General features: G+C 42.9%; 1 protein-coding gene across 1 annotated transcript in view; it reads right to left on the bottom strand.

The window, feature by feature from the left end:
• Window positions 1–27,837, bottom strand: part of SHISA6 (shisa family member 6) — a 288,148-nt gene that overhangs the window by 219,043 nt on the left and 41,268 nt on the right. Inside the window, exon 3 of the mRNA XM_068913835.1 lies at window positions 1,831–1,926. Within this exon, the coding sequence (XP_068769936.1) occupies window positions 1,831–1,926 (96 nt within the window). The remainder of the gene's footprint in view (window positions 1–1,830; window positions 1,927–27,837) is intronic.

Genomic DNA, 27,837 nt, shown 5'->3' with positions numbered 1-27,837 from the left:
CCCTATCTGGTGACTGTCATGAGAGGTGGTATTTAAGCAGTCTGGACTTCTGCTTTCCATTCTCCCATCTTCTTAATGATGGGGAATGTGCTGTGTGGGATTCCCAACAAAGCCAGTGGGAGAGATGTGGCCCACTAGCCCATCTGTGGAAGAACATAGCCCCTGTTAAAGAGGAAAAGTTAAAGAAGAAAAACAGAATTATTTTTATCAGAGAAGGAACTCGTAGAAGTGTATCACACAGTAAACCAATCGAAGAACAACTAAAATGTCTGAGACAGAAGCAGATTGTAAAGCCCTACTCAGAGTTACCCATGTGCTCTTTGAAAGTTATCAGGACACACCACTCTCTAGACCATGTCTCAGCTGGGGTAAACAAGCTATCTCATCCTTAACACACTGTTGGGCCTAATGTGATATGGCATGACGGTAAAATCCCCTTTTTAGTTTTGAGGCGGGGGTGGGGGGGGAGGGAAGGACACCTTATGTGAAACACCATCCACAAGTCCTTCCTTGAACCATTTTAGTTCCCAGCCCACCTGAAGGTTCCTGGTGGCTTCCTCTGTTTTCCTTCCACCATTGCAGTGCCAGGTTGGAATTGCCGGGTATTGTATTACAAGTCCCACGGGTGCTGCCTCAGCCTCAGTAAACTTTATTTAAGCACACACAGACATACACAGACAATATACATATATTTGTTTCTTCTCTGACAGTTCTACAGGACCGACACTGCTTTGGATGACACTTGTGGAGAATTTGAAAAAGTGCAGAAAATATACGAAAAAATAAAGGTCTTTTAATAACTTGTGAGTCATGGTCATCCACAGAAACAACACAGGTGCATTCAACCAGGCGAGCACATGGACACATCTCCACATACAGTACATTGTGTCTATATATGTATCTCCACATACATTGTGTGTATATAAATGTACAACAGTCTTATAAGTCAGCAGGGAACAAAACCAGATGAGTACTGGCATAGCACATGCTTGCACTCCCAGTGATGCAACCCACTGCTAGTGCACCAGTGTGACTCAGTCAGAGTGTGGATGTGAACAGAAAGCTGTTCCAAACATATTCTCACTGTACACTACAAAAACTCACCAAATATGCAACAATGTCATAAAACGAACATTCATCTGGGGTTCTGGTGACCAGCTACTTTGAGTTAGATCTGGTAGCTTTTGTGTCACCACAACTCCTGGGATATATGGTTACTTATCTAATATAGCCACATCTGTCTCTCAACATATATTATATATACAGTACATATACACAGAACATACACAGAGCAGTATATGTATATTTTTGTGTTATCATGTTTGTACATTATATCACAGATTATATGAACACATAAAATATATGTTTTTTGGACCTAAAAAGAAAGGATTTTATAAAATATTCATAATAACCCCCCCAAAAGCCCAGAAATCAAACAAAATAAATCCAAAACCCCACTCTTTATATGTAACTGCCTACTCTTGGACAGCATTACACTCCTTCTTCCCCTTCCCTTTGTAAGTACAGCAGCACAATGGTAGTTTGCATCCATGCACCCAGAAAAACACAAAGCAGTATAAACTGTTGAACTGCAAAGTCAGAGTGGAGTCTGGAACCTGGCTTCCCAACTCTACACTCCATCACTGCATCCCTTGCTAGGATTTAAAAGGCTCTGCCAGTAGCATTGTACCTGCAGCAATATTTGTTAGGCTAAATCTACTAACTGCAGTCCAATACTGTTAGCTCATAGGACTTAGAACCCAGCTTCTGAGTTATAGCCTTTTATTTAAAACAATCTTTTTATTTAGCAAAAAATTGTTTCCACTGTACCCTTCGTGTGTCCTCTTCCTAATGTGACAAACCCGGAGGAGATGAAATTATGGAGATCTGGTCCTCCACTTCGATAAATATCCTTTCCGTAGTGACCTGCCAAGAAAGAGAAAACAAAGAAGCCTTTATTCGGTGTACCCATATCCTGCGCAGCCCCTCTGTGTCCCCCGTGTTTTGAGTACTAAAGGCCCCAGCACGTGGTTATATTATTAAAGGCAAGCACAGAGAATAATATAGCATAACAGCTACAGCAGCAGAAAAGCCTAATTGCTACACAGGCAGAGACTTACGAAGGATAATAATTGCATAGTTTGATACTGCCAAGGCATGAAAAAATTCTGATAGGGGAACCACTAATGCACCAAACCAAATATACCAAACTTGAGGGAATTTGACCATCTCTGCTTCAGATTCACTTTTGCTAAGAGCAGCCTTCCTAAGGAACTGGTATCACCTTCAAGATTAAAGAACTAAGTTGTAAATCAAAAGAGATGTAGCTTTAATTCTTTCTGATTCCAGCTGTGCCACCAATAGCATATGCGCAACTAAAGCTCCAGCACTCCCATTGCTGGAGTTTTCATCTCAGCAGAAAAGCAAAAGTGTAAATCTCTCTCTTCTCCAGACTGGATCCAAGCCCTATTAACAGTATAATACCAGACTTTGTCTTTTAGCTTTGATTTGCTCCGGTCCTTGGATGGCATCCCCAGACAATTTCTTAAGCGTGACAGCATTCTGCAGAACACATCCTAAGAACTTTCTCAGTTCATGACAACTGCTGAGCAGTTAGTATCAACTGATCAGGAAACACTCAGCTTTTTAAAAAAGAAAGAGGCCTTCCTTTTGCCGCCCTGCTACCATGCAAAGCTCTGAAATGAGGACATAGATAATTTTTCAGATGCTCTTTATCATCTCCTCCCTTTTTCATGCTGTTAATTTTTTCTATTCCTTTTATTTTAGAAAGGGGGAAAGATTTCCCCCCACCCCCCAACCCCCGAAGGGGCTGGGAATGCAGTTTCTTCCTTATTTTGTCTCCATCTTCTCAGTGCCTTTCTGCACAAGTCAGTGACGCATCACTGTTGTACTGCGTGGCAGGGTATAGGAGCAAGAGAGCTGAATTAGGCATCTACTGGGAGGGCCAAGTGGGCCTCATGAATCCAGGTGGAAATGCAGCCTGGGACCATGTTTGGCTGTCTCACTTTGCCTCTGACAGAAACTACAGCCTTTTACTATTTTTCAAACACTGAGGCCAAATGCATTTTGTTCTCATACACTGTTAGGGTGTCTGGGAACAATGTGAAAAATGATATGCTCAGAGACTATTAAACCTCATCAGTTTGCAAAGTTTTTCTCTTTCTATTTTTTCCAGTGATTCCCCTCCCTGTGCCCTGGGAGCTCTTTGTGATTTTGCAGGGCATTACTCCTGCCATCAGAGTCCACTGTGCATATGAGTGGACTGAAGATGAGCACCCTCCGAAGGTCTATGCTGTTGCAAAATACACCATTCTGCCCTGCAACGGAGCTAGACAGGCCACAAATCCCACTTCCCATCAGGGTAGGATGCCAGCAACTGACTGACCAGGAAGGCCTAGCACAGAACTTGCCATTAAGTAAGCATGCTTGAAAATCCTTGGAGGGGGCTCATATATGGAAGAAAGGAGATGCCAAGGCTTCTGAAAAATGTTTATTCCTATATAATATTAAAAAAGATCCTATTCCCTTCCCTCACACATTTTTGCTGGTCAAGGTCAGTGAAGGGTTCCCCAGAAACTTCTCAAAACACACATAACTTACTCATACAAGTTTCGTAGCTTTAACAGCAAGATAGTTTTCTTCTTACATTTATAGCAATGGAAGGTGGTAGCAAACGCCTTCAAATGTGGAATCGTCTGCTCAAAAAATGGCTGAGGAGAGTGCTTCCAGATCAAAAGAAGAAGGATTTTCTGCTTCCACAGGAGAGAACATGGTTTCTTGCTCTCTTCTTTCTAGGTAGCTCTTGCACTCCCTGGCCTATGTGCTCCTGGGAAAGGGTGGCAGACCTTTGTCTCTAAGTCCCTGCATTTTCTTGCTTCAGGTGATGTTTCCTTCTATCCTGAGAGGCCTGCAGCGACAGTTTGTGCATGCAAGGACCAATTCACTCCCTTTTTCTGTATCACTTTTCTAAAATGTGCTGCCTTTTTTTTCTTTCCCATAAGCCAACCTTTGCTCATATACCATCAATTTCTATGCTATCAGGGCCAGGTACTCTGGTGGCTGACATTCTATCAGTGCCATAACTTTGCCTTTTAAACAAGGATAAAAGAGACACACAAATATGTGCTATTACTTCTAGCTGAAATCAGAGATATCTTTCATATATCCCTTTGGAGGATCGGTTTAAGTCAGAGATCAACAAGGAGGAGTATATAAAAAGCAAAGATTTACAAGCGGATTGAAGATTGTTCATCAGTCATTTGCTCTCTGAACCTTGCTCTGCCCCTTATCATAGTTCAGAATAGTCAAATTAAGAGATTCTTGTGATAACAATCCATTAGCATTTGAACAGGAATCACATTTTCCCATGAGAAACCTGCATTTCTAAGTTCAAGTAGAAAGATTTTTTTCCTTTTGACAGATACATTCTGGGATGCTATGTTTGTTTTACACGGTTCTTTATTCCTGCTCACTTGTAATCAATTCTTCTGGCTTCCCAATGTAAAAATTCTAATACCCTGCGTTCACTTTTAGACGAGCCGAGAAAGGAGCTGGTGGGCTAAGCACAGGTGCTGTTATTCACACAGACTTTTTTAATACTTTCTTCTTGACTGAAAGGTTTCTCACTGAAACTGAATGCTCTCCCTGTTCCTTACACTCCATGCACGTGTCCAGCAGCCATCCTAGAGTTCAAGGAGCTCAAGTGTAAGGAGACCAGAATGCATAGGTGTGGGAGGTGCAGACAGGGCTATGCAAAACCAGAGAACGTGCCTGTTTCGTTCTCAGTTAGGGCCGTTTTCCTCCTACCTGCCTTTAGCTGTGTGTGCCCTAATCTAGCTGTTTGGATTCCTTCCACAGTTGATGGAGAGGGACTCGCCCCACCAAAAGGGGGTTTCGCCATGAGTTCAGCTGAGATGAATTGCTTAGGGAGATGCCAGCCCCATGGGCTACAAATCAGCCCATGGAACTTAATCTAGACGTTTAATTTAGTGTTCCCCACTGTCCTGTGGTGTGAGAGCTAAAAATGTCCTAATTCCTTAAAAAACAACAGTGTAAATGGACTAATTTTCTATTGAAAGTGACATTCTTTCTGAGATACCTTAGCTTTTTATTTCCAGCTGACACCCAACCAAATAAACCCTGCCATTGCAGACATAAAGGACCTTTATCTGAAACCCTTCAAGATCACCCCGAGTGTTTCCCGGTTCTGGAGACTATAGCAGTCCCAGGGTGGTACATACCCCATTACAGAGCTGCACTATGGGGCACAAAGTGGAAGCACGAAGCTGTTGTGGAACCCTAGGCAGCTAGAAATGTGGACATCCCTCAGGCAGATTGACTGCATAAACAGCATGAGGAGAGTTTAACTGCTACCTTATACCTGCTGTCTACAGGCATTATTGATATCGCTCACACTCCTCCCCCACGTGAGATCACATCAGAGAAAAACTGCCTTTTTGTGTTGTATTTCCCCGGAAGCACATATAAAATGTTTCATGGGTGGTTGGGGAACTGAAACTCAGGACCTAGAGGCAGCACCTGAGGCCTTGAGAGAAGTCCGATAAAACAAGACTAGCAACAGATCAGTGTCACGACCAAGACACTGTAACACAGCTCAGCACGTTCACATCCTCAGGCTCCCAGCATGCTCTTTTCCTCTTTTACATCTCCTACTTTGGGTGAAATTAGCTGCCGTCTGCCAGCTTTTCATATCCAGATGTCCTACACAGAGAGGGTTATCTCCTACACAGAGAGGGATTGCTGGTAACCATCTAAGGTCATAACCAGTGTCATCATCTGACTGGCATCCCAGCAAGCTAGTGGAGTGGCTAAGTCCTCTCTACACGCCTCTACTTCTCTGTTTGTAAATGAGGTTACTCTGCCTCCAAAGCACTCTGTGGTGTTTGAATGAAGAGTGCTGTACAACAGCCAGATTTTATTACGATTGAGTCTTACAGCACATTCTACTTCCAAAGCAAAGCAACCACCCACCTACCTGATCTCATGGCACAGAACATGCTATCTTTTAATATACAATTTCTCTGGAGATTTTGCATTTTTAAGCCCTATTTCTTACAGTTAATATAAAATTTAAAACGTTTTACTCTCTTAGTCTCTCCACTATTTCTTACTCTCTGATGGCTTCCTCCTGCTGTCTCACTCTCTGTTCTTGCTTACACCCATATCTGTGTGCTGTAAAGCATGCATATCCTTAGACTCATGCAGGCTCAGGTGTTTTTTCATTAAAAAAAATAAATAGGAGTTCAGAAAGGCTGTGTGCTACCAAAGCAAAGGAAAATTAACACTTTTGCCACTTAAAATTTCCAAAATAAATTCAAGCAAGGAGAAACATGACTTTTTTTTTTCCTCTCTCTCTTATTTCATTACAGGATACAGGAGAGGCAGAGAGTGCATGAGTGCTTTGCTTGCTACACAACAAAGACATATTCTTTAGGGCATACAGTTCAAAGAGGGAACATTTCATTACAATTGCATCCTACGTAACACACATATGGAACAAACCCAGTTACAAACAGCAATTACAACACCAGCTCTGGTTTAACAGAATTATTAGAGCTGAACTAAAATGCTGTTATCCACCTTTCAGAAACGTTATTACTGAATGCTGATTACATCACCCTGAGAAGGGCAGACAGGAACTGCTGTGGACAGCCATCCAGACGATGTATTCTGGAATTCTGACCTCCTCCTTTTCACAAGTTTCCTGGGGCGAGGGGTGGGGGGGGGAGAGAAGAGACCTACACTCAGAGAGGAGTCCCAGCATCCAAACAACTCAGCACAAACAAGATCTCTGACAGATCTTAGAGGAGCAAAATATCATTTTTAGGTGGAAAAACTCACAGTCTACCTGTCTCTGACGCTGCTCATTTCTACTGGAATGATTCTTTTGGAGCTATTTTACACATATCAGCAAATTGAGACAAAGAATGTGAAATGCCAAAAATGATTCTTAGGTGGTTGTTGAGCACACAGAAGAATGTTCTGCGTTCCTCTGGAACTGAGTGACAAAGTCTGTTTATCCTGTCAATCAAATGTAATCATCTTTGAATGCAAGGAGAGACACAGCTCTCAGGTCCAAAAGGAAACGTTCCCAGGGCTGGTGAGCAGCATGGGGGGGCCAGGAAAACAGCTCTTACCAGCAATCACTGAAAATCGTCTCAATTTGAGGAAAATGCCTGCAGTAATTGGGTGGCATTAAACATGGCTGTGGGCTACAGGCTGAAGGAACTGTTTTTAGTCGGTCAGGCATCTTGATATTTTACCGCAGCGTAGGGTGCAGATTAAGAGAGAAATAATAAGAAGGTGCACCCAAGGGATGTCACAGAAACATTACCATTTTCTTAAAAAACAAACAATCAAACAAACAAACAAAAGCCAGCTGGCATCTCTCACAATTGTGATAAGAAAGGCACAGTTAAGGCCATCACAGTATGTTTTGCTGCTTTAATACCATAGTTCTAGAATCACTGTTTCTATCCTGTGCATATAAATGTAGGAACAAAGCAAATGAGAAGAATTCAAGTTCTAGTTAAGGTGAAATGTCAACTTTGTGTAGCCATGGCCTGGACAAGACATAGTCCTAATCAGTACTGGGAACAATAGTCTCTCTATGTCCTGCAGGTATCCTTAGCCTACATTGCAGGAGTGGGCTAATGAGCGACGAGTTGCCCCCTACCTGTCCTAAGATTGTGATAACCTGTCCATAATGTCACCCTTTTTCAGAATAACTCCCTCCTCTTTCCTCTCCTCCCTTTTCCTCATGCTAAGTCTCTGTCACATCTTTCCCCTACCTGCTTTATCCTTCTTGTTCTCCATCACGTGTGATTGATGGCCACAAAGGCGCTGATGAAATGACAATCCTCAACCCACATGTGGTCGTCTGGTAACAGACTGGGCTAAACAGATTACATAGGACGGCTTTGTCCATCTGCTTGCTTGGTTTGCTGTCTATGGCACAGCAGGAATAGTCTTCTAGGTCAGGGTCTCCATGAGCCCTGAATTTTCCCAAGGCTTTTGCAATTTTTTGTGAAAGAGAAGAAGGTGCCTCACCTGAAGAGACAAAGCTAAGCCCTTTCCATAGGGTTCTGGGCAGTTTTGTGCCTACTGGGCTTGGTCTGACTAGCTGATGTGTGGTCCAGCAAAAGAAGTAGCTCTTGCAGTGAGGTGTCATGGAACTAAGTGCCCAATGCATCAGAAAACATGCTATAAACTCAGCCCAGGACCCATCCCAAGCCAAGGGAGAACTCTGGGTTCAAAGCAGAACCTGAAATCAGAGGACCGTCCAGTTCTGCCAGCTCTGGAAAAACATAGATTCATGAAATTGACTTGAAAATCAGGAGACTCCTATCTTTCCTTTTGAATTTTTTCAGTGTGACTTCTGGCTTATGAGCTTTCAGAGTGCATTTGCATCCCATTTTCTAGCTTTCTTTACAACGAAAAATGGTAAAAGCTTGCTATTCACAACTGAATACTGAAGCTCTCAAGTAAAATTATTGGCCAGAAGTTGGACTTTATGGAAGATGATGCATATTGGAAGACTTCCCACAACGTCACAAGAGTGGGAAATAGTTCCCTGGCACTGGCTTTGTGTCAGTCCAAACTAGCAGTCGTGCCAAAAATATGCCCACATACTGCACAGCAGACCAAGCCAAATCCCGTGCCATGAACTACATGCGTCCAGGTTGTGTTCATGTATCTTTCTGCCATTGGAAAAGATGTAGAAAGCAAAGCTGAAAGCTGTGTTATATTTTCTGATAAGTGACCAAAGTAACATCTCTTTTTTTAGACTGTTTACTCCGTAAAGTATAGCAGTTGTCCTTGATTTTGCAGACCCCCTGGAAGCTGTACCAAGCTGTAAGAGGTTTCAGGAAATATCACTTTTTGCTATTCTGTTAACTTAAACAATGAGTATCTGTGAAAGCAAAATACAGGACTGCAGTGCCGGAGAGTCTCACTGGCAACACGGACTGGAGATGACAGAACTACAGTGATGAGCTTATATTCTGCTGAAATGTCTAAATAAAACACTAAGAAAGAAGATTAAATTGATAGAAAAATAAAAATAAAGCACCTCTCCAAAGCTCCAAATACACTTGTAAGTGATCAGAAAAACCTCTTGAGGTTCTTGGTTTCTGCAGGAAGTAGGTCTACTCCCCACGGTCTGTTTTTCATCAACAGACCATGCCTTTTGCATCTCGTATACATGTCCATGTCTTGAAGTGTGCTCTGAAACTCCATAAAAAGCACGCACTTTAGTCTCCAGAAGTGAAGAAGGGACATTTCTTCCTTCTACAGTATGGCAGAGGGAAGAGACGGTCGATATACCCCTTTATGCAATCAGGGATTACAACTCACCCAAACAACTGGCTTCCTGGGTGACTGAACCTTCCCCATCCCTCCATTCCCTTTGTGGAAGCTGCTCTGCTTTATATAAAAGGAAAGAAGGAACCTAGGACCAGAGAGAGGAGGGAAAAAGGACCCTGATTCTTTTTTCTTGAGAAAATGAGGACGCTTCTCCATCATGTGTGCAAGTTATAGCAATGCCATTGTGTAAAATGCAGTGAAAGCACAAGAAAATCAAGACTGACTAATATCTCTATACAAAACTCATCTGGTTGTAATCCTGGACAGGTGACTACAAGAAAGCCACTACCAAACCTATAAGCAACCAGATGGACCTGGAACTCCTGTTCAGAGGCGTCTCAGATACTTAGTAGCCTAATGTGACTGAAAATCAGTTGTTCCCACCAGAACCAGGGAGACCTGTCCCGTTGCACCCCTATGCTTGCAGCAGTGATGTTATGGCATCTGCACTGCACCTGGCTAATATTAGATTAGACAGGAGCAGAGAGCAGACGTCATGAGCAGCTTCCTAAAAGGTGCTATAGGGCAGCCATGTATCAAAGGGAACCTTGCAGCTCAAGATGTCAAAAATATAATGACAAATCAGCCCTTAATCTTTCTTCTGTCCTTAAGCACACTCTATAATTGTACAGCCAGTGATATAGAAGCGGCTCAAGTTTTGTATGACTCAGAAAAGTGAGAAAAACTTTTTTCTGTTCTTGCCAGGCCATGAATCAATTCACTTATCCCTAGTACTTGCACATTCATACTTACCACATAATACCCTCTTAGGGAAACATAATAGAGATTGAGGACTGTTTTATCAGCCTACTGAATTCTATAGCAAGGAGATAATTATTGCAGGTTGATTTAAACTATTCCATATTGAAAATATCAGTCATGATTAAACACTGTAGGTTTTTACAGTATTGTGTATACAGCTTTATCTACCTAAGTGCTCACCAAGCATGCTCACCCAGCTCACGGAAGAAGCAGGTTTAATTCCCTTCTTTGCAAAAGAGAACTCGAGGCCCTATCTCTCCCTTCCTGCAGAGCACCTGAACTCCAGACTACAGCTTTTCTGATCCCTACCAGGTGAGACTTTACAGTCTACTTCCCCCCTCCTTTTTCCATGTTGCACCAATAAATGAGGTACTGACGGTAGACGCTAACACTGGCTGTGACGATCATCCTCTCTAGAGGTGATATAGCTGTATCTGCAATAGGCGCTGAACTCTCATGACTGAATTTAGGTCCAGTAGACAGTAATCCTGAATCACAGCATTTCACTAACCACTGTCAATAAACAGTGAGTGTGCTTTTCCCCAGATTCCTTCATGCTGGCAGGTCTGTGCTGGTCTGTGGGCCAGGGGAATTTGATGATAACCAGAACTATCCATTCATACTTAAACGCAGTCCCATTTGAGGAAGAACCGCATATCTCTCAGGCTTCGATACAAGAATCTATGCTGGTCTATTGGGAGATTACTAGACTTTGGCAATCCTCCCTGGTTCCACCTACGTAACAACAGTAAAAAAGAAAATAAAAAATCAACACTTCTCTGGCAGAAAGCTCCAGGGAGCAATTGCAAGAGTGTGACAGAACAGAAGGTGGGAAACACATCATCAAACGAACCATCGGTTCCATGGCGTTTCCTTAGCATCACGGAACAGATTAGTGGCTGGTGTAAATGCCACGGCTCTGCTAGCTTACAAGGATCTGCCCTTCAGTGTTCGTGCTGTTGTAGCCTAATAAATATGATTTTTATCATTAATAGTGAAAGGTCTCAGGCTTTGTACTGACCTGACAGCATGGGGTCTCAGGGCTGGTCTGGGCTGGCTTGGGCCTCAGCTGGTTTTAGCTTGTTTTAGCTGTGCTAGCAATGCAGTGACTGTCGCCTACCCTGGATTAGCTCAGCTCTGGAACTATCATCTGTAGTAAATGCCTGACAAAACCAGACAATCTCCCTGGTAACAGACGAAAGCCCTTTGTGTTATTAGGACTGGGAGAGGCTGCTAGGCATCTGGTAAGTTTGAGCTGGGAACTGATAAGAATGGAGCAGGCTGTGAGAGGAAACATAAAAATGACCCCAAGTGGATCAAACCCTGAGGAGGAATGAACTCTCCCATCCCACCAGTACCACTGTACTCCACTGGAGGAAGGACTCAGGATGCCGAGGGCTTCTTGTAACCACCCCCAGCCCCTCCCCATTCCTCCTGGGGAAGACTAGCACCAATGAGATGGGACATAGGAATACATAGGAATACATAGGAATACATAGGAATACATAGGAATACATAGGAGACATAGGAAGGGGGAGACCTTCAGAGACCCGGCGTGAGTAATTTTAAGCGTATTATAAATGACACTTGTCTGCATTACTTTGGACTATTGATGCTAGTACTGCTGCAATCAGTCTAATAATAACTGTTTGTTGTATTTTGATTAGAATGTTAAAATATTAATTGGGCTATCAGTAAATCTTCAGCTCCATATATCAGGTGAGTTCCATTTGGCCATGAAAAGATTTTGAGCTTAACACTGTATCCATGCGATGTGGTCATAAATGTTACCTTTCTCTCAGTACTGATTCCCAGATTAGCATGGAAGAAATTCAGAAGTTTCCAGTCAGGCAGAATGCCAGTTTAGATCTACATAAAATTGCTTGGTTGACATATTTATAGAAACCATTTTAATTAATTATCTCATAAATATCTCTGTTGCTTTCCCCATAACAATATTAAATTTCATAGCAGACTAGTTCTCCCCAGTAGTACTAAGCAAGAAAAGGCTGACCTCATAAGCCTTATAACCCCATACCGTTTTCTGCTGGTAACACATCACTGTACTTCACTGTCTGCTCATACTTTGCTGTTTGTTTTCACCTCTCTTTATTGCTTAAGTGTAGTAAGCAAAGTAAGCAACTTAGCACAGGAGCAAAGCATGCTTTCTCAAGCATGACTTGGATTTCTTACTTGCTGTCACAGTTACAATCGCTGTGGTTAGTTTGATTTGTCTTCTCTCCGTATGAGGTCGGGTATTGCTTGCCTTATTTGTGGTCAAAGCTATGTTGGATTTTAGTCTGTGTTTGTTCAGTGCTGAGTACTGAAGTTATACCTTCAAGCCTTTCACAATGGATCTCTTGTTAAGAAGTCTTAGTTCCACTGAACACATTTTGTACGCTGCTTTTAATTAAGGTAATCAACAGAGGTGGCAGAGCTGCTACAGTTAACCTTGGGTGATCTTAGGTAACTCTAGGCAATCCAGGATGCCTCAAGCGACCTGAATGCTGGAGTCAATCATGACTCAGACATGTTTACTCTGTCAAGGGAAAGGGCCGACCTCTATTTTCTGAAGACAGGTCCCATGAAGTGGAAACTCATATAGAAATTAGAAATAAATGGAGGACTGATGACAACACATGCATATATCACTGAACCCTCACATGTGTTTAAGGATCTTAGGTCTCTACCACTTCATTCATGACCACACCTTGAAGGGATCTTTGGAAATCTAGTAGGTAGACAGGTTTTCAGCCAAAGTATTGTAACAGAGAAAATCAATCACAATAACAAACCAAAGTGTCCCACTGAAGCAGCCCTTCATTTAAAAACTACAATCAGATTTCTCTCTCTACAGGATTCCTTCTCCAGCTGGATATCTGCTGCTGAGGGTGCCATACAGCTTTTGAACATACACAGGGTGTTCCAGGCACAGTAACCACAAACAATTCATTATAGTCAGCGTGGCTCAATTTCACTTCAGCACATCTTTCTGATCTTCTTCTGACACAGGGCAGGATCCATGATGTGAATGAACATGGGCTCAAAGTGAGGTGTGTGCCTATGTGCCCTCCTGATTCAGTGTTGTATCCTGTCCTGGGGGTGAGTGATCCCCTATTATTAAGATCACATGGGGCTATATAACTTGCTTTTCATGTTCCTTATCTAGAGGGTTTTTGGTCTGCAGTCAGTAGCCGGGGTAGGAATACGACAGAGCTGGACCTATGATATGAATGGGTTTTTTTTCCCCCATTTTAGCTTGGAGATTACAGTGGATATCTAACCTTCTATTCACAATTATACAGTCACCTCCTTTCTTGTTTTCTGTAGGAAACTTCTTTCCTTTTTCTGCAGGCACCTCTCTCCTGAACCACAATTTTACAGTCTTCATATGGAAACAGCAGCAATGACTTACACAGAAAAACAATCTGAGGGAGGTGCTGAATGCTTCTCCAGTTTTCTGTATTGTGATTTAGCAAATGGGAACAACAGGAAAGAGTTAATACTTTGTGACAGGCACTCAGAAAGTTATGTTAAGAACCTATAAACTAGAGAAGCATACTTCTGCAAAGGAGATGATTAAGTTGTTACCAAATTACAGTGAAAATGGAAAGCCTCCAGAAGATAAGAGACGTAAAATGAACTTTGAATCAATCCACACTTTTTAGTCTTGAATTTGGATTTTGTATCACACAGGCATCCGAAACTTTGGTCCTTCTTTGCAAAGTTGTAACATCTCTTGAGATAAAAAAGTGAAACTGAATTTATACCTGTAAGTTTATCTGATTTAAAATGCAAATATTAATTCTGGAAATGTTCAAAATGTACAATTTACATTGCATTTACTGTAATCTTATTGAATGAAGAAGTTAAAAATCTTCAGATACAGTTCCCAGATGCAACTGGCTTTTCAGGTTACTTTTCAACAATCAAAAATTTTTGGAAATACATTACCCATGTGTACATTAATAAAGTAGAACACACAACTTTCCAGTGATTTTCAGGGGTAAAGGATGATGATGCCTCATCTTTCCTTCTCAGTAAGGTAGCAAAATGAAATGTACCTAGTGCTCTCTCAGTTAGTTTGGAATAGCTGAAACCTTAAAGCACATTATCTCAGGAAATCCCTAAGAGATGGGGGATAAAAGGAGAGGAAATACCTTCAAATATTTCTTAGCCTTACTGACTTTCTGAAGGGCTGGGTGCTATCAGGAAGAAAGAAAAGAACTTTCTTGTTGCAGAGGGTAAAAATACAGGTTTAGTATTAAAGAATGAGCATTTGGTAAAAAAAAATACATTTGTTTTTGGTTAAGATGGGAGGAAACATTAATCTGAAGGATGCAATAGCATACAAACATCCAAGTTACTAATGAACCTTAATGGAAGTGGAATTGAAGAGAATTTATGAAGGAAGAAAATAAGGCTGACCAAACAGCATGACTGATGAAGCACTTCATCTTTCCCAAGTAGCTGGGAAGAGCAAGATGGTTTCAGGTGCTCTCTGCTCATGTGCTGAGCCTGTGAGAAGGCAGGTTATGAATTTTCAAGTGCTAGGACATAGGTCTGCCCAGCATGTGAACATGCATGAAGACTCTCTCTCAAAGATGTTAAGCTCTCTGAGCTCCATCCTGTCTTCTTGTTTGGAATATGAGACCCGATTATGTCACTAATATAAAGCAGTTCTCATATATTTAAGAATGATTCTTAATCTGCTCATGTCCATTCAGAATATTGCTGTAGAGAGATCAAATCTTGGTTTGTCATGGATCTTTTCTAAACTCAGTCACAGTTACAGCTGCAGAGAAAAACAGCCCAGGTAAAAGTAGAGTGGCAAAGGTTATGGTGCATTATATGCAAGCAGGAAAGCAAGTTCCTTTAGACTCCTGGCCTAATAAGGTTCTATCATGAAACTCTTCTATTGCTGTTTTCTTATCTTTATGACAGAAGGAGAGCAAGCCGGGGGATTCAATACTGGAATCATTAGTAGCTGCCTGTTTATTAATCTCTCCACTGCTGGTTCTCACCACTCCTGCTGTGCTACTGTCATCAGTCATGTTCCACTGAAATCACGGAACCACGAGTACATTCAGCTGCACAGCAGGCGTCCACTTGGACCTGTCTCTAGCATTCAGCAGTGCATCCAGGGCTTCCCATTTCAGATGGAAGTGGAAAGTTCATAAGCTCAGTAGGTTCATGCCACCTGGGGAGAGTAAATGTTTGGTAGAATTGCTGGCATATTACAACTGGACATTTCTGCCATTAATAAGGGCAAGACAAATTAGACTGTTTTTGTTTTGGAAACCTTCTCTTTTTACTGAATTAACAAACATTGCTTAAACAGTCTGAATCCCCTGAAAGCTCCTCCTTATTTCTCTTGGATTTTTGTTTCCTCTACTTGGTCCTGAATCACATGGAGATAGAGCTTTGTTATTTAAGAGTGTCTAGAGGCTGGAGATAGATGTACTATGTTTGTGCTAGTGCTCTCTATGCAGGATCAGGATCCTGGAATATGTGCAGCTATCCATGTGGAGTTCTTGTCCCTTAGTTTCTAACAGAATCCTTATGCTTGTTTTATTACCTACAATGAGCTGTGTTTACAGTTTCCCAAGACTGTAGATTCCTAGAGATAGCTGTAAGTTGCACTAGTGCTGTCTGTTTACTTGTTTAAATGCTTCTAAAGAGTGGCTTCTGGGTATTTAATCTGGTTTTGTATGATAATTCCAGTGCTTACTCATAAAGATCTCCATAGCTAAGCGGAATGTTGGTAAATACTGCTATGCAGAGCTCCCCACTCAAATAACATCCATTTTTATTGAGTTAGATATGCAGACATATGACAGGAGACATTCCCAAAATATTGTGAAGCAATCTGATGGCACAACTTGCACAATTGTTAATGAGAGATACAAGGCCACCAATTACCTGTGTTATTCTTTGAAATTGTGCCCTGGAGTGCCTTTTAGCATGGGTTGCTCCAAGCCTAATCCACTTTACAGTGATGCTGTGTCTCTGAATACTGTATACAATCTCTGGAACTGAGCAGCTGCTGAGGAAGTGAACAGCATCATAACCAGTCAGGCTATGTGTCTTCTGTCAGAGATCTGCTGATCTAATTTGGAGAGAGCCTAATATTCCCCTTCTAATTAATTTGTTCAGTTTGCCTGCGAATGAACTGGCTTTTGTTCTTTGGGAGCTCCTCAAAAATTAGATGCAATACCTGATGGAATTTAATTATATAGACTGGGAGAAAGTGATTAAGGGCAAAGGGAGGGCTGATCACACTGCACACATACTTCAAGGGTATTAGCAGAAGACAAGGTAGAGGCTGTTTTTTTGCAGTTGGATGGAGAATACCCAGTGATTGTCACCAGTAGGAACTTTAAGGTTAGAGATAAGCTTTCTTTGATATCCAAATGCCTTTGGAACGGTCAGATGAGCATTATTAGAGCTGTTCAGATCTGTTTTAGATGCCATTCTAGTGAAATTAGGTCTTCATGTCACCCTTAGCCTTATGCAGCAGATCTTGATTCTGATGCTCTTTTATCCTCTCGGGAGTTCTGTGCTTCCACAATGGGGATGGCAGAACGCAAGAGAATGTTCACCCAAGGTGCTGGACACAAAGATGTTTGCTCCTGATCTCTGATAGGACTGGCTTGACCTACAGTTTGGAAAGCCCTAGGCCCAGTGGGAGAACTGAGTTACCTGAGATGCAAAACATTAAGAGAATTCAAGAGTGGAGGCTCTTAGGTCAAACTGGCACAGCTATTCTATAAAACTGCACAATTCCATCAGTGTATGGAACTGGACACAGCCATGTCCTCCTCTGCTCCATGGCACAGGAACAACTTTTATTCAGAGGAAAATAGTGGGATCCTGTAAAAGAGTGACTTATGAAAACACACCAAAGTGAAGAAGAGAGGGGGAAGGGAAGAAATGGAACAAATGAGAGGTCCTGATCACAGGAAACATTTCAGTTAGACTCCTGGCAACTGCTGAGAGTCAGACAATTGAAGGTATTTAATGATATGGTGAGTACCCACCAGGTTGTTAAAAAAAAAAAAAAAAAACGAGTAAGTACAAAAAGTACAAATCCTGCTGGGCCTGTACTGCATTTTAAATTACTTGAATAACGGTGATGGTCTGGCTTCCTGTGGCAGGAGATCCAACATGGGTTCCACAGCAGCCAGGAGAGAGGGCTGTTGTAGTGGTCTGGGGACCAAGGCATCTAGAAAGCAGGCGATACCAGTGACTGGACAAGAGGCAATGGGCACAAACTGAAACACAAGAAGCTCCATCTGAATCTAAGGAAAAAACTTTTTTACTCTGAGGGTAACTGAGCACTGGAGTAGGTTGCCCAGAGAGGTTGTGAAGCCTCCATCGTCAGAGATAATCAACAGCTGTTCGGACAGGCTCCTGGGCAGCCTGCTGTAGGTGTTTCTGCTTGAGCAGGAAGATATTTGCTTAAGAAAGCAAATGCCACCCCAGTCTTCAAACAGGGCAAGAAGGAGGAGCCAGGGTACTACAAGTCTTTCAGCCTCACCTCCAGCCCTGGAAAGGTAATGGAACACCTCCTCCTGGAGGCCATCTCTAAGCATGTGGAGGACAAAAAGGTGATCAGAAGTAGTCAGCATGGATTCACCAAAGGGAAATCATGCTGGACCAATCTGATAGCCTTCTAGGAAGGAATGACTGGCTGGGTAGGTGAGGGCAGAGCAGTGGATGTTGTCTTTCTGGACTTCAGCAAGGCTTTGGACACTGTCTCCCATCACATCCTCCTAGGTAAGCTCAGGAAGTGTGGGCTAGACGAGTGGACGGTGAGGTAGACTGAGAACTGGCTGGATGGCCGAGCTCCGAGGGTTGTGGTGAATGGCACAGAGTCCAGTTGGAGGCCTGTAGCTAGCGGTGTCCCCCAGGGGTCAGTCCTGGCTCCAGTCTTGTTCAAAGTATTCCTCCATGGCCTGGAGGAAGGGACAGAGGGCACCCTCAGCAAGTTTGCTGATGATACTAAACTGGGAGGAGTGGCTGACACACCAGAAGACTGTGCTGCCATCCAGAGGGACCTGGGCAGGCTGGAGAGCTGGGCGGAGAGGAACCGCGTGAAGTTCAACCAAGGCAAGTGCAAGGTCCTGCACCTTGGGAGGAATAACCCCATGCAGCAGTACAGGCTGGGGGTTGACGTGCTGGAAAGCAGCTCTGCCGAGAAGGACCTGGGAGTGCTGGTGGACAACAAGTTAAGCAGGAGCCAGCAATGTGGCCATGAAGGCCAATGGTATGCTGGGGTGCATTAGGCAGAGTGTTGCCAGCAGGTGGAGGGAGGTGATGCTGCCCCTCTCCTCAGCCCTGGGGAGGCCTCACCTGGAGTCCTGTGTCCACTTCTGGGCTCCCCAGGACAAGAGAGACATGGCACTCCTGGAGAGAGTCCAGCGGAGGGCTACCAAGATGATGAGGGGACTGGAGCACCTCTCCTCTGAAGAAAGGCTGCGAGAGCTGGGCCTGTTCAGCCTGGAGAAGAGAAGACTGAGAGGTGATCTCATCAATGTGTACAAGTATCGGAAGGAAGGGTGTCAAGAGGATGAGGCCAGCCTCTTCTCCGTGGTGCCCAGAGGCAACAGGACAAGAGGCAACAGGCAGAAACTGAACCACAGGAAGTACCATCTGAACCTGAGGAAAAACTTCTTTCCTGTGAGGGTGCCTGAGCATTGGAACAGGTTGCCCAGAGAGGTAGTAGAGTCTCCTTCGCTGGAGATATTCAAAAGCTGTCTGGATGTGATCCTGTGCAGTGTGCTCTAGAGGACCCTGCTTGAGCAGGGAGGTTGGACTAGATGATCTCCAGAGGTCCCTTCCAACCTTGGCCGTTCTGTGATTCTGTGATTCTGTGGACTAGATGATCGCTAATGGTCCCTTCCAATCTCAGTCATTCTGCAATTCTGTGATTCTGTGATTCTTTTTAGATCCAACATGTCAGGCCTTGTTCTACTTAGGAAACCTTTAAAACATCCTCACTTGGGAATTCAACAGCAAGGGGTCAAGTGAAGCAGTGCAGAAGTTGTCATTATTCCCAGTTCTTGCTCTGATAACACAGGAGACATCAGTTGCAGGGTCAGTGACTAGGCATCTCATGAGACTATGCTGAGTGCTTTGATACCCCATCTGCCATTGCAGAGCATCTTGCCCCATCCTATTTAGCAATTATTAGCAATAACTGAGAGGAACCCCTGTGTTAATGAGCCACTGAAGCAGGACATTGGGCATAGAAAGAGGACTCCTCTGCTGTATGTGGACCCCCTGGGCAGAACATCAGCATTTCACTACATGCAGCAAGCACATTTCTGACTCAGTAATTTGTCTCACAGCTATCAGCACAGCCACTAAATCTAACACACTCTGATTGTTTGTAATAACATTTGCCTGATCAAGGAGCTGAGGGAGGTCACTCACAGTGCATCCCACTGTAAACCAGAGGCCTGTCTCCCAAGAACACCTTTGAGTTAGCATTAAACTATGACTCTTGACGCTCAAGAGCAGTAGAACTGTGGCAACTCAGATTTCCACTGCTGTGTTCCCATATCAGCCTTCAGGAGCTCTGTGCTGCTGCAACTGGACTGCTACTGGCATGCCAGACAGCTGGGACCCAGCAAGAAGTGCTGCAGTCCTCCTTCTGAATTGAGATATAGACAAGCACAGGCATACTCAGACCTGGATGTCCCCACCCAAATATCACCTAGCCAAAAAAAGAGGACAAAGCTACCCCACCTGCTGAGCTAATTGAGCACAGCCACATGGTCCAGGAGATCCTGTAGTAACTGTTCTCAGATTTGTATAAGAGGAAGAGAGGCCACTATGAAAAGAGTCATGAATGCGATGTGCTTCACAGCTCACCCGCTATCTATGCAGAGGGTTGCTTTGCAGCCAGCTGGTGGTACCCAGACGGTGTGCACAGGTGGGTGTGCTGTTGTTATTCTGCCCACTGATGCACCAATTGCAGACTATTGGATCTGCTCAGAAACACTGAGCTGTTTGGATTGGGTGCTACTGGCTGCACTTGGTGCTACTGTACAGCCTAGTTCTGCCAGCTTGGGGGATGACAAAAGTGAGTCCTTCCAGAGTTTGAGAGCATGATAAGATATTCTCTGACCGCTTAATCCCATGTGAATATCATGATAAGAAACTAGAAATAAAGTCAAACATAATTTTGTGAAGTCTTTCAACACAGTAGGGTCCTGGATCTCTCCCAGTCAAGCGGGAGAAAGATGCGTATGAACTAATGGACTGCACGTCGAACAGTGATTCCTAGTTATAGAGCAGGAATGACAGTATTGGCACCAATTTCCTACTAGCAAAATGTGTCCTATACTGTTTCTCAATCTGCAGTCTATCCCTGGTTCATTGGTTTTCAAACTCTTTAGCTGATATGGAAATGTTTTCTAATTTTACTTCCCAGCATGCATCATTTTGACCTTTTCCGATACTTTCTAAGGGTTCTAGCTGTACACATGAGATTTCAGCATAATGAATGGGCTATCTAGGGAGGGAGGTGGGAAGTAGGGAGAAAGTGGCAAATTACGAAGCTTGAAAAGAGACAGCCCTGGGTGGGTTTGAGAATGAAAGAGATCAAATATTGAGTTAAAGAGCTAGATTTGGCAATGATATGTAATGGTGCATTAAACTGTCTTGTCTACATGGGACATTTGTTTTGCTGCTTCCCAGGCATTTTTGCTGGTTTTACAATTTTATAGATGTCAACCAGCCATACAGTTGACCAGTCACAGTGTTGACCTGTACATGGCACCTCTGATACGGCTCTGATAATTGTGATGATAATGACCAAGAACAATCTCTTGTGATTAAACAGTCCACCAGAATGTTTATTCCCGGCCTATTCTGTTGAACATCTTTTAGAAAGGTGAATTATACTGAGTATGTAGTGAACCAGAGGAACCAGCTATGGAAGGGCAAGAAATTTAGACTTCAGTTTGTTCTGGAAAATTTCTCACTGCAGAATTTAGGAGGAAAACATAGATATTTCAGGTGGGCTATGGCAATATGCATCCCCTCTCTAGTCCTCATTGCTATTGTTTCTACCCAGTGCAATACTGTGGCTTTTCTCCTCCAACCCACACACCAAAAGCAATTACTCCCAATTTTACCTCTATCTGCAGCTGAAGCTTGGACTCTCAAGGTAAGAGAAAAGCACAATGCAGCAAGGCAGCCTATTTGGAGAGGACCACAGTCCTGAAAGACACCTTTCTTTTGTTACAGGAACAGGGACAAAGACAAACCCCAGTGCACAGTGATGTGGAACTGCATGCAGACTGTGTCATCACAAGTCAACATTCCCTCTGCTCATATAATTGGTAATATGAGTAAAATAAAACACCAGATGTCTGGAGATTAAGTTCTCTGCCTATAGATGGTGAATGAGTGCAAATTGTGCCTCTCTGTGCCTGACCCACAAGGAAGAAGGGACCAGAAGGCAGCAAAAAGACCTATCTATCTCCTTAATTTAGAATGCACATTTATCTTCAGATATCTCAGAAAAGGCTGAATGGACTCTAGGGTTGAAATTGCACAGAAGTGTGTTGCCTGAACATTACAAAAAAAATGAGAGATTCTGTCAGGCCAATCAAACATTTCACTTTGGTTTTCAATTATTTTTGTCTTGTCTTTTTCATTTAGAGAATGTCAACTTTAAATGAAGAGTGTTGAAAGGAAAACCCAGAAAAGAGTACATGTGGAGAAACATAACAAAACTATCTTTTGCTCCTAGAAAGATTGCCATCCCCTGGTATAACCCAAAGGGCAGCAGCCAGCACAGACATGTCACAGTGCTCTACAGCCGGGATTCAGAGAGTGCATCAACACTAAAATAATAAGAAAAACTCCCCTTGGAGTCCCAGAGTATCCTGATAATATTTAATGATAACCATAGACTTGAGAAGAATAGAAGACTTTTTTTTTTTCTTTTGGTAACCTTTAGCTACTGCACATGGACATAATCCTCCAATGGGGACAGATTACCTTCCGTCTTCACTAGAGGATTATATACCTTCCTATAAAGGAAAAGCTGGCCATTGTCAGAATCAAAACATGAGACTGCAGTGCGGTCTGAGAAGTCTGGCAGTGCTAATGCTCCCATTGTGCTTGGGGAACTGAGCTCAGGAAACCTAAATTTGATATTTAGCTCTGTCACAGATTCCTCACAAGAATTTTGTGACAGTACAGGTGGTTCAAAAAGGAAGATCACCAGATGTGCCATACATCAGCCCTTTGCAGTTCACAGTTGAAGGGAAATAGGGTGATGCTCTAACTGCTGTACAAATCATGGCAATCATGTACTGAACTGTAGTTACAGAAAATTCACTTGCTCACATCTACAATATGGTAGAGGTGGAGAATCACTCCCTCCTATGCTGTCTCTAAAAGGCTGCCATGCTATAAATTCAAGGTGATGGCTAATGAGAATCAGAAGCTGTACACTGTAGGAAATCCTAAATCCCCCACACTTCCTATTGGGAACTTTGTTGCTGAATTGCTTAAATTTGTGTCTCTTAATTTCTATATGTTACTTGAAAAACAAGAAGGATAAGGTAAAGAAGAAGTGGGTAATGTAATATGCAAATGCCACTCCACTTAAAGTGAAGAAGAGATCAGGGTTGGAGCCTGACTTTCACAAACTAGGGAACAACCCGTGCTTTATTGGATTGTGTCCCATATTATTGAAGTGCAGTTGGTGCAAGTCATTGATCAGTCCCCAAAGCATGAAATAATTAGACTCTAGATACATCATCAACATCACAACAATAGCATCTTAAAAGCAAATAAACAACAGAGAACTGTGGACAGCTTCCTTCCCTGCACTGCTGCAGGCACTGCAACATGCTATGCAGAGACTGCTCCACCCCAATATACTCTCTACCCCTGCTATTGTAGGAGGAAGGAAACGAGTCCTTGGGAAGCCTCAGTCTTTTAATGAAAATCAGCCAGGAACAAAGTGTACTGTTCAGATACACTAACGAAAAAAAAGTTCCCTTCCAGCCACAAAGATTCTTGTACTTCTTGGACGTGCTGCTTTCAAGAATCAGTTAATCTCAAGCTAGGCAATGAACCATCAAGAACATGGCACAATGAGGCATGTTAGATGTTGATGGAGATGCAGAGGAGATGATATACTGGTGCTGGTGGTGCTACCCCAATGTGATTGTTCTTATGCTCAAAGATAAATGGGAATCACATTGTTGTTCTCTCTCTGTCTCACCTATATTGAAGCCTAACACCTATGTTCTGTTCCCTCCTATCTTTTCCCATTCCTCTTTCCTCAGTTTGAGGCCTAGATCATCCAAAATAACAGGAATTTTCAGTAACTTTGGAGATTTCATCTCAGCAGATCAAAGAAGAGATCTGGGCAGCTGCCACCTCACTTACATAACTTAAAGCTAGAGAGGAGCAGGGAAAATTGAAAAGAGGGCCTTGAGACACATGGAAGGAAAGGAAAGGAAAATGAGGAGGAAGAAAGAGGGAGAAGAGATAGAAGCAGGAAAGAGAAAGAGATGGGTAGCCAACCCCTGCTATGTCAGCAGCCATGTCTCAAATACTGAGCTCTTTTAAAGTTCACAGAAGGCTTTCATGCTCTTGCATTTAGGTAGCGGTTTGGCCCAAAAGTATTACGTCATCGTGAAGACAGGGCTTTGGTCAATCTATTCCTCCATTGTTACTTTGCTTGTACTAAGACTTTCTTAATCAAAAACAGAGATCCATTTTACCTCTGTCTCCAGGAAGCAATGGACTTATTTACAAGATGCAGGCATACATTCCATTCAAGACTGAATTTCCATCAGTTTCACAAAGTTTAACTCTGGTTCCGATATTTCTTTATTTTTTTTAGCCTTATATGTAGCTGGCACACTGAACCCCAAGGGTGACTTAAAGATGTGATGAGGTGAATACTAACTGGGTCACGTCATGTGCCTCTGCATCTTTTGTGCTATCTTTCAAGCTGCTCAAAATTCAGCAGAACCCTCTTTCGGAGTCCAAAAAGACACCGGAGAACTTCCAAAGGATCCTAAAATTAAGGAAGAGTAACAATTTCTATCCCATTTCTGATACGGTGCTCATACTCCAGTCCAAATATTAAGAATGGGTAAAATCTATAATACCTTGCCCAGGTCTTGCCCCTGCAGTCTAATGTTGCCTGCTGAGAAGAGTGATCTAACCCAGCTCGGAAGGGACAAGAAGTAAAGCAAGTGGGCCTTCTGACCAGCCATCCATACACTAAAAACCTAGCCCTTAAGAAAAGCAGGAACAGTTTATCACTGCCAAATGAACAGTACAGCCTGACAGATGCCAGCTGCTGCAGGTGCCTCTGGTATGATGAACCTACTGGGCTAAGAGGTTAACTCCAGATGTGCCTGCATGGAAAGCTGTCCTTTGCACATCCTGGTGTGCCTTGTGGTGGGAGCCCCTGTGCAGTGCCCAACTCCCTGACTGTGCCTGGGCTGTTTGTACTCAAAGAGCTACCCATTGCCATGCACTATAGCAATGGCCAGGTCAGCAGTGCCTGCATTGCTGAGCGGCAGGGGGAATATTACTGATTATCTTTCACAACTGGGTGTCTTTTGTGAGAAAGAAGATCTTTGTTCTCCCCAGCAGGACACAGGTTCCTGGTTTAGCTAAATAGGAATATTTGGATGGCAAGAAGCTGGGATACTTGCAGGGCATGCGGGAGACACTGCTGTAAAGCGTCTGGGAAAAGAGGTTATATCTAAAGGCACTCAGATTTGATAAGGTCAACTGGGAGGAATTAAATTGCCATGAGAAGAAATGAATGCACAAGGAGAACAGGCTGTCGTTGAACTCCAAAAGATTTTCTGTGAAAGTAGTTGTGGTGTCCAAACACACTAACCAGGCTCTGTGGGCTGGGCTTGAGAAGGAGCAAAGGACTCATGGCTTAGCAGTTTTAGCTGAAGTATTTAAACCCCGCATTGCATTTACTGTCAGATAAATAAGATTCACGCTCCTACAGATGGGATTCATTTGCCCTAACGTAGTTCTTGAGACATCTAAGTCTTTCCCTGGCCACTCATTCTTTTCTTAAGAATAGAACTTCTACATTTAGTGGTGAAAAATGAATACCTCATCTTGAGATAGCCCAGATGAAGCCATCTCCAAGGCTGTGTACTTCTCTCCACTGCATACAGAGCCCTGGGACACTTGCTCAGCCTTTGAGGTCTGACTGAGCTGATTCTTGCATGTGACAGTTTCTGGATGTGAGAGTGGAAACTCTCAGCTTTTGTCTGATGACCCAGGGACCCCAGGAATTTGATGACTGTCTGCTGCTCTGGAGACCCGGTTAGGAAAAAACTTTACACATTTAACTTTTCCCATCTTTTCTTCTACCTTGCTCTTATCTGTTTCCTCCCCAGGTGGCTAGAATAAATATAACTGAACTGTTCCACTTCCTAATTTGCTACCAAAGTCAAGATACTTCAAACTTTTCCTACAAGCAGGTTAAAATCAGTGTTATGAACGAAGTGTTTGAAGTTTCACCCATGTGAGCACATAGGGTGGAAGTATTGCTAAGTGTAGGAGTCATGATGGAAGGGTATGTAGCTGTGATTGCTAGGATGGAAGGAAAGCTGACAGCCTGGACTCCCATGTCCTAGGCTCAGTTGTCATGTTAGGCTGCTTGATCTCTTTGGACAAGTCACGTCTCCTCCTGTGCCTCAATCTGAAAACTGGTAAAAGGAGATAACACTTATTTTCTCATCTGGGATTTGCGAGATTCTTTATTAATGGTTATGAAGTATTTGGTTTAAAATCATAAGTAAATAAATAGATACACGAGATTGACAGTCTAATGATGCAAGTTGTTATGCTTCACACACTTAAATGTAGCCACTTCTAGTTTTTGCTTTCATTTGGAAGCAAGGAAGTTAGGAACAACACCTTTAAAAACTCCTACAGTTTTTAAAATAGTCAGTTTTTAAGAGTCAAATCCTGATGACATCAGGAGAGACTGGGAACAGCTCTTGTAGACAGTTTATGTGTCTAAAGACAGATGGGTGCCTGCTGAGGTTTACAGAAGGATTTAAGTGTCTAACTCCCTCCTTAAACCAATTTCAGAGGAGACTGTGTGCCCAGATACTAAAAGACATTTGGAATCTTATTACACACTCATTTCCCCATTTCTCTGGTGATAGACTACCTTTGGGATCTAGTGCTGGGTCTCTTCTGGGGATCACACTAGTTGCCTCTTTATATCTTCCCCTCCTCCTTTGTCCTGACTAGCAGCTGTCCTTAACACTGCCCTTGTCCCTGTTTCCAACTCAGCAAGCAACTGGTAGAGCATCTTTCTAAACTCATTCCTTCTAATAAACCAATTGTTCATGTAATGGTGGAGCTCTTTTAGCATTCACTAAGCTTAAATGTCTCTTACTTTCACTACTTAAATTCTGAATGCAATGGTAGCACTTCTGTGGCACTCCTCACCCTTTCTTCTACCAAAGTTATTGATGTTCCATAGGAACCAGATGACTACCTGCTTTTCTCTGAAGGGAGTTGCCCTGAGCAGTGTTTTCAGCATCCCGTTCACTCATACCCATCTGCAATAACCCCTACATAACCCAAGCCCTGAATCCAAGTGCTTATTTAGGCATACTGCTTCTGCATGCAGTGTCTTCTAGAAGACAGAGATCGGCACCAGGGCCCAGAGCTACTGCCCACTGATGGCTAGATGAATTTAAGGAAATGGTTTATGTCTCCTGCTGATTCAGTTTTTCCGTCTGTAAATAAAGTGTGGATGTTGATTCTCTCCATCATTATTAAGTACTTGGAAACATACTGAAAACAGCACTGTAAAAGGAAGGGATGACTGTTCTGGACGGAAAGTCAATACTGCTTTAAGAATGGCTTTGGGATAACAGGCATGGTGGTACTGCATGATTACCAGAGATTCTTCTATTGATTATCAGCTGATTATATTTTCATGCTTCTCTGAATTATAGGACTTGGATTCCTCCGCAAATGACCCTTGAAAACGGCCCCATTCTTTATTATGAGACCTAGCATTGACAAGTAATGATTGACCATGAAATAGCTAATGCATTGCCACGCACTGAGCACACTGCAGTAGCTGAGATGCTTCCTACTCATTATGCCCTGTTTCAAAGGGTCCCAAAACAAAGGATCCCTAAGGAATTCCCCATTTTACATGTGTAGGAGGTAGTTCTCACAAAGTAACTTGCTGCCAGGCCTACTGTGTATTTTAAATTGCTAATGTGAAAGTGCAGCATGTACCTCAATGAAGAACTGGTAACACACTTGAGATCACAAGTTTAATAGCCTGAATGTATCACAGATGCCTCATATGCATTTCATGCTTGGCATTATTTGCTCTTAGAGATGTCAGGAGAGCAGTCCAGGGGGGAGTGAAAATGGCTGAATAGAAACAAAGGGAAATTTATTTCACTACCTTCAATAGCCAAACCTAAAAGAGAAGAGTGATATTATAAATATAACCTTGGTGAATTAAGAAAAACAGACCTAGGTTAAGAGGCTATTGAGAAAAAGCAAAAAGTTAAAAGGTTATTGGAAAGAAGTGAAAGGACTGAGAGAGCTTCCCAAAGGTGTTCTATTGTATGCTGGTGGTGAATGAAGAGGCTGAATAGAATTGAT

This window comes from Struthio camelus, chromosome 19 (assembly GCF_040807025.1).
Source record: "Struthio camelus isolate bStrCam1 chromosome 19, bStrCam1.hap1, whole genome shotgun sequence".
NCBI lineage: Eukaryota > Metazoa > Chordata > Aves > Struthioniformes > Struthionidae > Struthio > Struthio camelus.
This window is presented reverse-complemented; position numbering and strand designations above follow the sequence as displayed.